The following is a 15,024-nucleotide window of genomic DNA, read 5'->3' as shown; positions in this document are numbered from 1 at the left end:
CATGATCAAAGTGCTGATAGGCTGATAATAGAAATAGGCTGAGAAAGGGTATAGTTCCCCTACCTAAGAAACAGTAAGTTCAACTATTAAATAAATAAGGTATCAGGTGAGGAAGTCATTGACGTTTCATACAGTTGATCATGTGAAAAAAAAAAAACTCTTTACTATCAAAAATAACAGTCCAAATCAGCTTCACACTTAACCACAACTCACATATCTTTCGGTGACCGGCGATCGGCACTAGTGACCCCTCAAAATCTCACAAGTTTAAGATACTATACTGTGTGTATGTGTCATTTCCTGGCCAGCAAAAACATTACAACAATCTACGCTCAAGAGAAACGCAAACTTTTTATAACAACCACCTTCGAGTCACTGATCCGCCAAAGTAAATCAATAGCTTGACCTCCCGCCGAGAAAGCCATAAATGCAAGTCTTGAGCCCGCGACCGAGCTTAGTCCGTGTTTTATCGTGTGTCGCGAGGGGTGTCGTTTTTGGGGAGTGTTTCGGAAAAATTCGCGTGTGCAGTCGCCATGATCAGTGGAGTTGGTTTGCGCTTCGACGTGCCCAGCGTGGATAGGGCACCGGAAGTGTACGATGACCGGGTGTTCGAGTTGGACGACCAGTACCAGATGCTAGCGCAAAAACTCGGCGAGGACGATCTGGTTCGGGAGCAGAGCATCCAACAGTTGCGCGAGTGGATCGCCAAACATCCCCGGATCAGGCATTGCCGTACGGATGCACCGTTCTTGTTGCGTTTCCTGCGCAACAACAAGTACTCGTTCATGAAGGCCGCCAAAATGTTGGAGTGTTACGTGACGGCCTTGACCGTGAACAAGCGGTGGCTGACTAAGTTGGACATCGAGGCGGATCCCGATCTGGAGCACCTCATCGACTTCGGATACATTTTCCCGTTGCCCCAGCGTTACGCCAAGGGACGCATTGTCCTGTTCAGTTCGTCGGGTGGTTTCTACGCGAACCCGCACAAACCGTCGATGCACGCCGTGGTCAAGATAAACCACATGGTCACCGAGATATACCTGGATACGAACGAGGCTCAGTGCGCCGGATTTGTGTTCGTGTACGACATGGAGCAAGCCGACATCAACGTTCTGACCAGTTGGCTGTCGATCATGGAGATCAAGCAGCTGGTTCAGCTCACGAACAACGCCTCGGCAGTGCGCATCCAGGAGCTGCACTTCATCAACACGCCCAAAACGCTGCGAAGCATTGCGAACTTGGTGCTGCAGCTGATGAGTGAAAAGATCCGGAGTCGAGTGTTTGTAAGTTTGATTTCGAGCTCGATTTCGGTTGCCAAGGTTGAAAAAAAAATGTGTTGGACTTGTTTCAGCGGTTTGAGTTCGAAGTGATCGTGCTTACATATTTGTTTTCGTTGAAAATGGCACATGAATAAAGTTCCCTTTGGCAATTTGTCGCAGTTGCAGGGTGTGTCATGACAGTACGATCAGAGCGGAACTATATTTCATTTATCTAAAGTGACAACATCGCAATTTTATGGATCTGTGGAGGTCAAAAGGGTAGGCATTGAAAGCTGCAGCTGACATTCTTAACTCAATTCAGCCCAAATTCGACGTGCGGCAAGAAAGCACGAACGCGATGAATTGAGAATCTGATGAAAAAATGTGTAGACTTTTCATAAAAATAATTGTTCCTGAAAAAATTAACTGCTCAAGATTTTTTAGTTTTGTTTTTGGGTAAATTTAATTTAAGAGCTTATTTGTAACTTTTTTCCTTCAGTAGATTAACTCGATTCCTTAAGCACCCGCAAACACTGTTTCCAACTTTGAATTAATCAGCTGTTTAAAGGTCGTCCACATCTCAGCTTAGGATAATAATTTCACAAAAATAATGCTTTAAAAACGAAAAAAAGGAAAAGAAATTATCTCGGGTCCCGGGTAAACGGTAATAGCGAAATTTATGCCATTTCAACAACAAATTCTGTTAAAATAACAAAAAGTGTTATGGTGTACCCTTTTTCAGCCTATTTCTATTATCGGCCTATCAGCACTTTGATCATGAATTACAGCTTTTATAAAGTGTTTTTGACTGTTCCAAAGTAATAAATAGCTCAAATAAAAGTGAGCAAACAACTCTCCATTGTTGATACATCTGAAAATGTTTATTTATTAGCGGAAAACGGCAAAAGTGATGAGAATTGGTCGAACGGCTTAGAGTGATTAAAATGGGTATATTTCCCCTATATTCTTTCAAAATCCATTTTCGCATAAGAGTTTAATAACATTTTTTGGTATAATAACAAAATTTGTTATTGGTCTGATATTGATCAAAATCATAAACAACTTGGGAATAACATTATTTGTAATGGAAGAATAACTCAAACTGATCGGATGATCGGATTAGTTGTTAAAATAACAAAAAATAAATAACGAAGGATAACTAAAAATGTAATTAGTCTGTTTTTACAATAACAATCCAATATCAGAATAACGAATATCAAAACTTGTTATAAATAACATAAAATGTTACTTGCCTAGTATTTTCAAGTATCGAAAAATGTTATCTTACGTTATTTCCGTCTTCTCGGTGTATTCATTTGACCTTATAACTTTCAGTAGAATTGACCAATTTAGATGCTTCTAGTTGCAAAATATCCAGATTTGTCTATATTTTGAACTGTCAGATGGGGGACACATATAGTCCACTTCTACTGGAGAAATTCCAGATTCCAGATTTTTGGTCAATATAACAAGCGCTTTTCCACAGTACAATGTCGGCAATGATACAAAACTTCAAGGAATCAGCCTGGGTAATTCTCCGCCAAATCATACAGCAGTTGCCCCGACCCCTTTTCGATTTGCGTGAAACTTTGTCCTAAGGGGTAACTTTTGTCTCTGATCACGAATCCGAGGTCCATTTTTTGATATATGGTGACGGAGGGGCGGTACGACCCCTTCCATTTTTGAACATGCGAAAAAAGAGGTGTTTTTCAATGATTTGCAGCCTGAAACGGTGATGAGATAGAAATGTGGTGTCAAAGGGACTTTTATGTAAAATTAGACGCCCGATTTGATGGCGTACTCAGAATTCCGAAAAAACGTATTTTTCATCGAAAAAAACATTAAAAAAGTTTTAAAAATTCTCCCATTTTCCGTTATTCGACTGTAAATAATTTTGGAAAATGTCATTTTATGGGAAATTTAATGTACTTTTCGAATCTACATTGACCCAGAAGGGTCATTTTTTCATTTAGAACAAAATTTTTCATTTTAAAATTTCGTGTTTTTTCTAACTTTGCAGGGTTATTTTTTAGAGTGTAACAATGTTCTACAATGTTGTAGAACATACAATTACAAAAATTTTGATATATAGACATAAGGGGTTTGCTTATAAACATCACGCGTACTCGCGATTTCACGAAAAAAAAGTTTTGAAAAAGTTGGTCGTCATCGATCATGGCCGTTCATGGTCACCCGCGACAGACACGGACGACGAAACAAATAGAAACGCAAAAAGTAACTTTTTCAAAACTTTTTTTCGTAAAATCGCGATAACTCGTGATGTTTTTTTTCAAGCAAACCCCTTGTGTCTATAAATCAAATTTTTTGTAATTGTATGTCCTACAACTTTGTAGAACATTGTTACACTCTAAAAAATAACCCTGCCAAGATAGAAAAAACACGAAATTTTAAAATGAAAAATTTTGTTCTAAATCAAAAAATGACCCTTCTGAGTCAATGTAGATTCGAAAAGTACATTAAATTTCCCATAAAATGACATTTTCCAAAATTATTTACAGTCGAATAACGGAAAATGGGAGAATTTTTAAAACTTTTTAAATGTTTTTTTCGATGAAAAATACGTTTTTTCGGAATTCTGAGTACGCCATCAAATCGGGCGTCTAATTTTACATAAAAGTCCCTTTGACACCACATTTCTATCTCATCTCCGTTTCAGGCTGCAAATTGTTGAAAAACACCTCTTTTTTCGCATGTTCAAAAATGGAAGGGGTCGTTCCGCCCCTCCGTCACGAGATATCAAAAAACGGACCTCGGAATCGTGATCAGGGACAAAAGTTACTCCTTAGGACAAAGTGTCACGCAAATCAAAAAGGGGTCGGGGCAACTTTTCCCGATTTCGTGTGAGTTGGTAGAGAATTACCCTCCTAATACATCATCCTGCAACAATAATTGGGAAACCGGAGCCGGTTCCAATTGGACACCAGTTGACATCACTTTAGTGCACCGTTTCCGGATGGAACCTGTTCCGATGCCCCGAAGGTCTGTCAATGTCAATTATTTTTGCAGGATGATGTATTAGAGGAAATTCTCGTATGTTTGGCAGGTTAAGCACTCACTCCTAACTCCATCCAATTTGCCGATTTTCACTATTTAAACAACTAATTTTCAAAACATTTGATATAAACTTGCTTGCTCACTTCTTATTGAGCGATTTATCACTCGATTTCAGTTGAAAACTTGTTAAATGAGCTGTAATTGAATGTTTAAGTGCTGATTTGGTAACATTAAAGGCACAGTGGAATTAGATGCTGTTGTGGGTGCTGGATGATTCCTTGTTGTTTTGTATCATAGACAAATCTAGATCAGGCCATGAAGGGTTAAGCCATTCGATGAAATACCAGCAATTTTTGAAAACCATGCCAAATTTTAAATAAAAACATATTGCAATAATTGCAGTTTTTGCCGTTTATTGCAATATTATTGCTGCAAACATAAGAGCTGTTGATAATTATTTTCAAAGTTAATCTCTTTTGTCAATGTCGCACTTACAGAAATTTTGAGGGTGTGTCAAGATAGCACGACAAGAATGATACGCCTTTCATATGAGGAGTGACAACAATGCACGGTGTTTTTCGGTTACTATTGAATATCTCAGGATTTGGACCAAAATCGTTGTGTGACATGATAGCACGACAACGACGACATGACATGACATGACATGACATTGTACTGATTCTTCTTTTGGTGAAAATGTCGTTTCGGATGGCTTCGTTTTGGAGATATTTTACCGAATGATTCGGATACTGAAATAATAGCTAAATCGTAAATTCAGCCGATTGAAACATTGCACATGCATATTGTTCTTCTAATTTCAAAAAAACGTATATTTTTCATACACAATTATTCCAAAATTATATTTTTTTGAATTTATTTCAGGCAGATTTTAGAGTACCGTAAACTGGGGTCAATCGAGACGCATGGGGCGAATTGGTACAGCAGTTTTTACCATCCCGGGCAGACGTTAATAACATAATTAATAATACTTCAATAACAAATCCTGTTAAAATAACAAAAAGTGTTATTATTTTATCCTGAAGTTCAACTTCAAGAAGAAAAAATAATAACAGTTTCTGATAAAATAACAAAATTTGGTATTGAAGTGATATTATTTTGAAAATGTTTAATAACACGCTAATAAGAGGAAATGTTATACATTTCAAAAACTCTCCTAATAACAATATTGGTTATTCGTTCGGTATACTGACTTAGAAATAAAATTACCATAAATCGCACAAATGGAAAAGTTTCTAAGTGCCCATAACACAATCTGTTATTATTTTTATCTTTTGTTAAATATGTTTAGATCTTTGGGATAATTTTGTCTAATTTTGTCGGGGTCATTATTTTGGCCATGAAATGGGGACCTTAAGCTAAAATTATTTTAAAAAGTTGAAATTTTGGAAGTTGATTTTTTTATTATTTGATATACCCCCTAAGGGACTTAGCTAAAATTGGCTAGAACTATGGGATAATCTTGAACAATTTCGTCGGGGTCATTATTTTGGCCATGAAATGGGGTCCTTAAGCTAAAATTATTCTAAAAAGTTGAAATTTTGAAAGTTGATTTTTTTAATTATTTGATATACCCCCTAAGGGACTTAGCTAAAATTGGCTAGAACTATGGGATAATTTTGACCAATTTTGTCAGGGTCATTATTTTGACCATGAAATGGGGTCCTTAAGCTAAAATTATTCTAAAAAGTTGAAATTTTGGAAGTTAATTTTTTTAATTATTTGATATACCCCCTAAGGGACTTTGCTAAAATTGGCTAGAACTATGGGATAATTTTGACCAATTTCGTTGGGATCATTATTTTGGCCATGAAATTGGGTCCTTAAGCTGAAATTATTCTGAAAAGTTGAAATTTTGAAAGTTGATTTTTTTAATTATTTGATAAACCCCCTAAGGGACTTTGCTAAAATTGGCTAGAACTATGGGATAATTTTGACCAATTTCGGCCGGATCATTATTTTGGCCATGAAATGGGGTCCTTAAGCTTAAACTATTCTGAAAAGTTTAAATTTTGAAAGTTGATTTTTATTAATTATTTGATATACCCCCAAAAAAAACTTTGTTTAAAATGGTTAGAACTATGGGATAATTTTGACCAATTTCGTCAGGGTCATTATTTTGGCAATGAAATGAGGACCTTGAGCTACAACTATTCTAAAAAGTTGAAATTTTGAAAGTTGATTTTTTTAATTATTTGATATACCCCCTAGGGACTTTGCTAAAATTGGCTAGAACTATGGGATAATTTTGACCAATTTCGTCGGGGTCATTATTTTGGCCATGAAATGGTGTCCTTAAGCCAAAATTATTCTAAAAAGTTGAAATTTTGAAATTTAATTTTTTAAATTATTTGATATATCCCCTAAGGGATTTTACTAAAATTGGCTAGAACTATGAAATAATTTTGACCAATTTCATCGGGGTCATTTATTTCACCATGAAATGGGTTTTCAAGCTAAAATTAATCCGATAAAATTAACCTTTTAGAGTTCATTTTTTTAAAATTTTGTTATGTTCCCTAACGGAATTGATTTATTTATTGAGAATTTTTGAAGTGTGAATAACAAAAACTGTTATTATTTTCACAGAGCCAGGAAGTCGGAGCTGACGTTGAAGTTCGAGCAGGAGTGAGACCTCGGAGACTGCATCGGATTCAGCAAATTTTCAGCAACTTTTACTTGGAGTCGGAATCTGTGAAGTCGGGTATTTTTGGAGAGCTGAAGTCGTCGTTGACGTCATATCCTGCATCCAGAGTCGGAATTGTCTTCAAAGTATGGATTCAAAGTCACTTGGAGGTACCCGACTCTGTAGCCCTGACTAGTACAGAGGAGTTATGGCAACTGCAGGTTTAGTTGCATATTACAACTAAACCAAAACAATAACTTTTTTTGTTATGGAGACATACCAATTCAATAACATTTTTTGTTATTATGATGCTCCACCTCTCCGCACTAAATAACAAATCTTGTTATTCCTTCATGATTCCTTCTGTGTTATTGGTTTGTTATTGCAATAACAACATAATAACAGTTTAAGTTATTCTTCGAACAAATCTTTGTTATTGATTTTTGTTATTTTAACAACTAATCCGATCATCCCAATAACATATTTCGATCTTCTCACAATATCAAAAACTGATCTTCCCAAGTTATTTCCGTCTGCTCGGGATATTGGAGCACAATATTTTGATTTTTCTGGTTGGTTTCGGTTAGAACAAACTCAGACCAACGAAATGTGTGTCCAATTCCAAATTTAAAACGATTAAATGCTCTAAACACTGCTGTCCCTATTCAGACTATAGTTCCGATTCACCCCAGATGACGGTACATCCAGTACAAAATTTAAAAGCTTTCAGTGCTCTAAAAACTGCTATCCAGTTTACGGTACCGTGAAATTCCAATGTCTTGTGATTGACATTCTGTGAAATTTCATATTTGGCCTATATAAATCACTTGCCCTAATTATGACTTCTTTATTTTCCAGTGCCACCGATCGCTGGAAAGTCTATATGAAGTGGTGGACAAAACGATGCTGCCGAAGGAATTCGGAGGTACCATTCCGATGGTGGAAATGTCCACCGGGTTCAAAAAGCTCTGCCAACGGATGCGCCAACGCTTGTCGGCGCTAGACGAGATGCAGATTGAGCTGTCCGACAAGGACAAGGAGGACGACGCTTGGCGGGTTTCGGAGGGTGGATCGTCGTCGGGGGTTGTTGGATCGTTCCGGAAGTTGGAGGTAGATTGAATGGTGGGGGAATTCGGACGATTACAGAACTAGTGTTAATTATTTACTGAAAATGGAATCATACATAGTCTCGCGTTTCGAGCTTTAAACATAATGTATACTAAACAAATAAACGCTTAGATGCAATAAAGTTAACTTTAATAAAAAATAATATTCCTTGTAAACTCTTATTAAAATCTTTGTGTTATATCAAACTCGAATACAACATCTGAACCACTTGGCCTCTACTGTGTTCTGACTGACGTTAAGTTTCTCGTCATAACAAGAACTTAAATTGGATCAACACAATAACCTCGCATAGATGATTCCTAAGAGGGGCTTTGAAGTGGTCTGAAAGAATTACGGGACAGTGCATGGCGTCATCACAGATCAAATTACAACCTACCCACTAAAACGAAATTTGTCACGTCGCTGAACTACGTCTAAGCGTTTTTTTGTAGACCAGTTACATCGACGTCACTCTTCTTGAAGGTACAGAAGTTATTTTAAGCCGTTGATAGTGGCTCCATGAACTCAGTTGCTTGCGAGCGGTTCAGGTGGTTTCGTTGTGGTATTGAGTTCAAAGTTGCTTCTGTAGACATGGCTTCTGATGACAGCTTCCTGAATGAGATACCTAGCTTAGAGAAGGTTCCCGATCAGTACGACGACCGGATTGGTGAAATGAGTGAATTTTATCAGAAAATAGCCGCTGAAGAACTTCACGAAAGTGAAACCATTCGGGAACAAAGTTTAAACCAATTACGTGACTGGATTGCGAAGCACCCCAACATCCGGAAATGTCGTACGGACGCTTTGTTCTTGTTGAGATTCCTGCGCAGCAAAAAGTACTCCTTCAACGCGGCTTCCGAGTGTCTGGAGCGATTCCTGGCCGCCCATATGGTTCATCCCCACTGGTTGACCAACCTGGACATTGAAGACCCCGAATTGAACGCCCTCGTGACCGCTGGATATCTGTACCCACTACCGGAGCGAGACGCCCATGGTCGGACGATAATCTTCAACGAAACGGTTCAGTTTGATGCAACAAAGTTCAAGGCATCCCACGCGACACGTGCCCATCAGCTAGTCTTTGAATCACTGTACGATCAGCAAGAAGTCCAGTGCGCTGGCATAGTGCACGTGTACGACGTCTCCGGCATGACCATGGCCCAGCTCAGCTTGATTTCGCTTAACGAGATCAAGACCCTGGCGGAGTACATGGCCAAAGCGACGCCGTTGCGTATCCGGGAGTTTCACTTCATCAACACCCCGGGAGCAACGCTGGCGCTGGTCAACATTGTGCTGCAATTTCTAAGCGAAAAGCTTCGCAAAAGAGTGTTTGTAAGTTAACTTGCGCCTTACAATGTCAACAAATCTCATATTTCCCCCCTCTTCATAGTGCCACCGAAGCTGGGACGAGTTGTACGCCAAGGTGGACCGGAAACTGCTTCCTAAAGAGCACGGCGGACAAACGTCCAAAGCCGAGTGCATCGAGATCTTCAAGCGACGCTGTCAGCGGTTGCGCCCCAGAATGCTGCAGATGAACGAGTTGGCGCTGGACATCAGCAGCAGAGAGGAGTCAAAGCACTGGCGAAGCGAATCGAGCACCGATGCCGAGCTGGAGGTGGGAGCGATCGGGAGCTTTCGGAAGCTGGCGGTGGATTGAAAGGGTGGTGGGAGTTTCCTGAGCTTCATGTAAACTTCCTCCTTGTCCGAAAACTTTTTACAATACCTTAATAAACAAGTTCATGTTCTAGTTAATCCAAAGTGTATTTGAATACAGATCTTAAAGTCTACCACAGTTACAACATGATTTTACCAAGTTCACGTTTATGGTTCATAACAATGTGGTGTCGCTGAGACTCTTTGGCAACATTATGAATGTTTAAGGTCACTTATAGGATGTTCTAGGTTCTTCAAAGAGTCCTGTAATACAGAGCTTGAAGGATACCATCGTAACAACACAATTCTACTAAGTTTGCGTAATTAATATAAAGTGATGTTCCTAAGACCTTTTGGCAACATTTTTCACCTTGGGATCAACAACAAGATCTGTAGGTATTTTAGGACACTTTAGAAGACCCAGAAAGTGGTCAAAGGAGTTAATATTATTGCCAATTAGTCCTAAAGATAACAAACAAATTATTTTCCGTAAATTCCAAAGAAATATCGAGAAATCGACGAAATAAAAGCATACCCGAGCAGGGGTAAATAACACGGGAATACCAAATTTGTGTATTACTTGGGCAAATAATGTGCCCTTGGTTGCCCAGTAATAGATGGTAAAATACCATGAAATCATATTAAAATCTTGTATGTGGAAGGGCACAACAATACCAAACCATGTATTTTGAAAATGGATTGAAATTCACCAAAATTCAACAATCTGTCGATTGACAGTTTTTCAAAGCAAATGGTTTTCCAGACTTAGAGAAATTTCCACGATTTTTAAAAATTTCTTAGTTGGTATATAAGAGAAATTTATATAAAAAAACTGAAAATCAGCTTTAACATTTTTGGGTTCCAAGTAATTTTAACGCAAAATTAATTATCTTATCAAAATTGGCAAAAAATTTCCCATAGTTTTAGAGGAATTTGATAAAACACTTTAATACCAAAATATGGTATCCTGACTCAGAAAATTTTTCACAATTTCAAGTCATTTCTTCAGGGGGTAGCATAGCATAGCATAACGGGTCTGTACCACGCTGTAGGGGGTGCCACAATGGTCAATTCAATATTCTTAGACAATTTGATTGTTGCCCGGTACAACCAAAAGTATCTAAGAACGTAAATTTCCACACTGTGCTACGCCCATACAGTCCCGTGGGGATTTTGGAGGGGATGATTTTGTTGTTCACTAGTGGCAAAAGTGCAGGGAACTCATGCGACTTTTAAAAGTGAACGGAATATTTTTGGGAGGTTTGGAATGGGGGTTAGGGGAATTTCATCAATTTCACCGATGAAATTGGTTGATTGCGTCATGTATAAAATGTTTTGGAAGTTTGTATGTGTAAGTGTGAGTCTGTAGTGTATTATCTAATAAACATATAGTTTTGTAATGATATTAAATAATATAATAAATAAAATCAAGATGATATAATCTGTAAAAATAATTTAAAAAAAATGTAATTTAAAATACAAATGCTCCAGATGGTTCCCTTGCTGTTTCAATAAGTACCATTAGTTTATGCCATTTGATCATATATGTTATGAGTAATGGAAAGATAAAGGAAAATGAGTAGAATAAGGAATAATTTGAACATTTAAGACCCTTCATCGCATGCTACGTCCCATCCACTCATTATTACTGCATGCACAATCCTGATAACATAATTTGATGAATTGATTTTTTCCACTATGTAAACAAACACAACCTTCCGCTCGCACTGATGGAACATAATTGGATCATTTCAAGTCATTTCTTTAGGGGGTGTGTGTGTGTTGTCCAATCCAATACCCGCTGGCCGGCAGCGAAATTATGGAAAAGTATAGTATGTATCAGTCTTGATTATGCTGATACAGCTTATCTCAGTCCCGGGTATTAGGTGGTGTTAGCCCTCGCGCTGCTTCCAGTGACCCATTTCAGAATGACAGAGCTCCTTGCGGTCCAATTCAGAGGTCACTGGGCATTGTCTGGCCCCGCCTAAAGATAGAGCAAGAACTAGACGAATCCTCGACATATGTTTAATCTTCCAATCCCATTAGGCAAAACAGGGATCGGCGCGTATTTAGTAAATTGCAAGCAAAAATATCTTAGTTTTCAAAATGTCCGGTATGGACTGATCTCACCAAATTCACGAAGCTCTGTTCTCTGTTGTTTTCCTTTTATGATAATGATGTCCAGGCCCAGATCAGAAAAGGTTTTCCATCCAACGTCGTTTCTCCACCAAGAAGTAATGCCCGATTGCGATTTTTTACCGTACGCGGCGCAAGTTCATAATATGCCATCATATAACAAAACAGCTCAAACGACGACGATTCACGCGATACGACCGAAAGATGTTCTCTGTTACTAGGAATTACAAACCTGATTTTCCAAAAACTTTTCCAGAACTCCCGAGCACAATCAAACACAATTACAACGCATCCGCGTCGATCAGAAATTAAACTTACAAAAACATAATAAAAATACAACACGAACGATAATTTAAATCTTTGCAAAAAAAGAAATAAAATTAATCTAGTAAAACATTCGCAATTATTATTTCCGTTGGCAAAATTCTAGTTCTACTGTGCCGCAATCAAAACAAGCACTTTTATTTCCGAGAGAAAGCACAATAACAAAACAAAGATGAAGAAAAAAAATGCTTTAAACTGATGAAAATCATGAAAAACCTCAAAAATGTGCACTAGATTTCATTGGATTTCTCTTCATTATATCGGTTTGAATCATTTCGTCACCACGGAAACTTTTAATTCACTAAAAACACGCCAAAAATTAAAATAATCGAGGACCGACCAAACGCCGAACTTCTTCCTTCCACAAACAAACGAACCTCTTCAAGTCATTTCTTTAGGGGGTAGGGGGACAGGGGGTAATATGCACCCCCTAAGGGAAAACTGTGATTTCTCAACCATAACAGCATTTCTGTAAAAGAATTTCGTTAGATGTTCATAAGTAACTATTATTCAACGTTATCCAAGTGAAAAAAGTCATTAAAAACCTCAAAATTGTTTAAAAATAACAGATTTCTAAAAATATTTTTGATTACTTTCAAACAACCATGCGGGGCAATATGCACCGCAACATTGGGGCAAAATGCACTACAACAACGGGGCAAAATGCACCGCAACAATGGGGCAAAATGCACCGGGTAAAAGCAGTTTTCACTAGTCACCAGTAGGTGACACCGCTGTTTTTACAAAGGAGCTTCACAGCAGTGCATTTTGCCCCGACCACGCTTTTTGCAGAAAATTTAATTAAAAGTGCATTTTTTGATGTTTTTGGACTCCTCCATCTTCAGAATAATGAAGATTATGGCAAAAAATATATACCTCAACACTTAAAATAACAATAAATGCTTTTTAAATTGTCAAAAATCATAATAAAAGTTCAATGAAAATTAAATGAAAACACAACATTTTACAGTTTTGCAAATAACTTAAGCTGTTTTTATACCACGATGCTCACATTTTTCCAGCATGGTTTAGCAGGGTTAAGCTTCCAATTTCTATGATTTTTCCCCCGGAAAATTCTTCCAAATACCGAGAAAAGCAGGGGGTGCATTTTGCCCCGGGGGTGCATATTACCCCCTCTCCCCCTATATCAAAAATGTTTAAAATCTAAGTTTGATTTTTCCTGTTTTCAATGAAAGCAATCGCTTTGAGACATCATTTTAGCGCAAAATTGATTATTTTGTCAAAGTTGGTCATAATTTTCCCTTATTTTCAGCGGAATTTGATAAAAAACTGTAATACCAAAAGAATATCAAAATGTGGTCGAACACCACATTCGAAGAACACCAAAATGTGGTGTTCGGCCATTGACAAATTCTGCAAATTTGCAATATCAAAACAATACCTTAAATTGGTATGATAGCACATTTTGCTCTTGCATACTCCTTAAGACAATTTTTAAAGGTAAATTAAATTAAATTTGGTATTGATACCAGAGAAAGGTATTATTACACATTTCCCTTGTTATTTACCCATGATCGGGTAACGCTTCCATACTGTTCAAGGTTTATCTGTATTTCGCATTTTCAGTGAAACTAAATCGCTCTAAAGTATGCAATGCGAAGCGAGAGTAACGCCACACTTTTTTTGAAAGCAAATGAATAACGCTGCAGTGGTTGATCGATGTCATCCTTTGCAACCATGATATTTTGAAGAAAAAAAATCAGAGCACAGCAATTTTATTGTTTGCAAGAACTCAATTGATTGATTCTACAATGCTGAAGTTTTTTTTTATCCTTGGTCCAATAAACAGAATTTTCGTTTTTTGCTTGTTGGGAGTTTTTAAACACGCCTCGATTCAGGGGTGTTCTAAAACACCCAAAAAGCAATATATATTTGTTTTATTGAGCATTTGAAAAAAAACCCTAGCAATATCAATTTTTCGTATTTAACATGCTCTACAATTGTAAATGCATGATCGTAGACTTCTTTTGATCATATCTGTGCATCAAAAAACGTTATGGAATAGCTTATTTTTGACAATTTAGGGGAAAATGCTTTGGAACAATTCTCGGAGGATTCAGACAACATTTGTTTGTATTACAATTTCCAAATTGTGCGCCGTTTTCAAGTTATAGCCAAAAACTCATATTGCTTTGATAGTATTTTTATACAGTTGTACTCATCTTAAACGACAAATTTAAATGAATTCAGCAGTAAAACTGTATTTTCCAGGGTTTCATGGAAATGTTTTTAAACAGATCTTCGATGAAGAGATAAGGTTTGGCGTAGTTATATACAGCCCTGCTCGATTATGCGAAGTCCTCGGAAAACTTTTATTTTGGAAAATCGAATCACGACTATTTTGTTGTTGTCTCGTTTTGGGTCGTTGAGCTCAAATCTATATATATTGGTAGTTTATGCAACAAGTTGCAAAAAGAGGATTTTTTCAGCACGAGTCGTACATTTATCCAACGAGGTTCACCGAGTTGGATAAATACGACAAGTTTTGCAACGAGTTCCATACATTTTTTGCAATTCCGAAAAACACCCATTGAGTGAAATTTTAAGTCAAATTTTCATGTATTTGTCAATAAATCGTTTAAATCAAAACAATGTTGAAAAGTGTTACTTTTCGAAACAAGTGCTGAAAAGTTCAACTTTTCAGCACCCAGTGTTGCTATTCGATTCTGTTATTTTTGGTACAGAAAAGTAGGCTATTTCGTCGTTCAAGAATTTCGACAGTTTTGTTCGAACGCGAATCAGTTCAATACGGAGCGTTGGATCGAGGTGCTCTTTGTTGCGTTGGGTTCGTATTAGCTCAAGGAAGGTTTATATGCTAAAGAATTCTCACTTTGGCCAATCTGGGACCGATTCCGGAGCATCGGC

At 37.5% G+C, this 15,024-nt stretch overlaps 2 protein-coding genes across 2 annotated transcripts; both read left to right on the top strand.

Annotated features, from left to right (window-relative positions):
* Positions 1-544: 544 nt before the first annotated feature.
* Positions 545-8,037, top strand: LOC119769235 (clavesin-1-like). The gene is made up of 2 exons (XM_038261167.1): positions 545-1,283; positions 7,777-8,037. Exons 1-2 carry the CDS (start codon positions 633-635, stop codon positions 8,035-8,037), a joined length of 912 nt encoding a protein of 303 aa, XP_038117095.1. The 5' UTR covers positions 545-632.
* Positions 8,038-8,400: 363 nt separating this feature from the next.
* Positions 8,401-9,728, top strand: LOC6047311 (retinaldehyde-binding protein 1). Its single transcript, XM_001864352.2, has 2 exons — positions 8,401-9,357; positions 9,416-9,728. The coding sequence occupies exons 1-2, from the start codon at positions 8,545-8,547 to the stop codon at positions 9,680-9,682; spliced, it is 1,080 nt and encodes a 359-aa protein (XP_001864387.2). The 5' UTR covers positions 8,401-8,544; the 3' UTR covers positions 9,683-9,728.
* The last annotated feature ends 5,296 nt before the right edge of the window (positions 9,729-15,024 follow it).

This window comes from Culex quinquefasciatus, chromosome 3 (genome assembly GCF_015732765.1).
Source record: "Culex quinquefasciatus strain JHB chromosome 3, VPISU_Cqui_1.0_pri_paternal, whole genome shotgun sequence".
Classification (NCBI taxonomy): Eukaryota; Metazoa; Arthropoda; class Insecta; order Diptera; family Culicidae; genus Culex; species Culex quinquefasciatus.
The sequence above is the reverse complement of the archived record's forward strand: the minus strand, read 5'-3'. Positions and strand labels throughout refer to the sequence as shown.

Coding starts and splice junctions, on each gene's coding strand:
- LOC6047311 (XM_001864352.2), top strand. CDS start 8,545: ATGAACTCAGTTGCTTGCGAGCGGTTCAGGTGGTTTCGTTGTGGTATT. Junction 9,358..9,415: donor AGCTTCGCAAAAGAGTGTTT/GTAAGTTAACTT, acceptor CCCTCTTCATAG/TGCCACCGAAGCTGGGACGA.
- LOC119769235 (XM_038261167.1), top strand. CDS start 633: ATGCTAGCGCAAAAACTCGGCGAGGACGATCTGGTTCGGGAGCAGAGC. Junction 1,284..7,776: donor AGATCCGGAGTCGAGTGTTT/GTAAGTTTGATT, acceptor TTTATTTTCCAG/TGCCACCGATCGCTGGAAAG.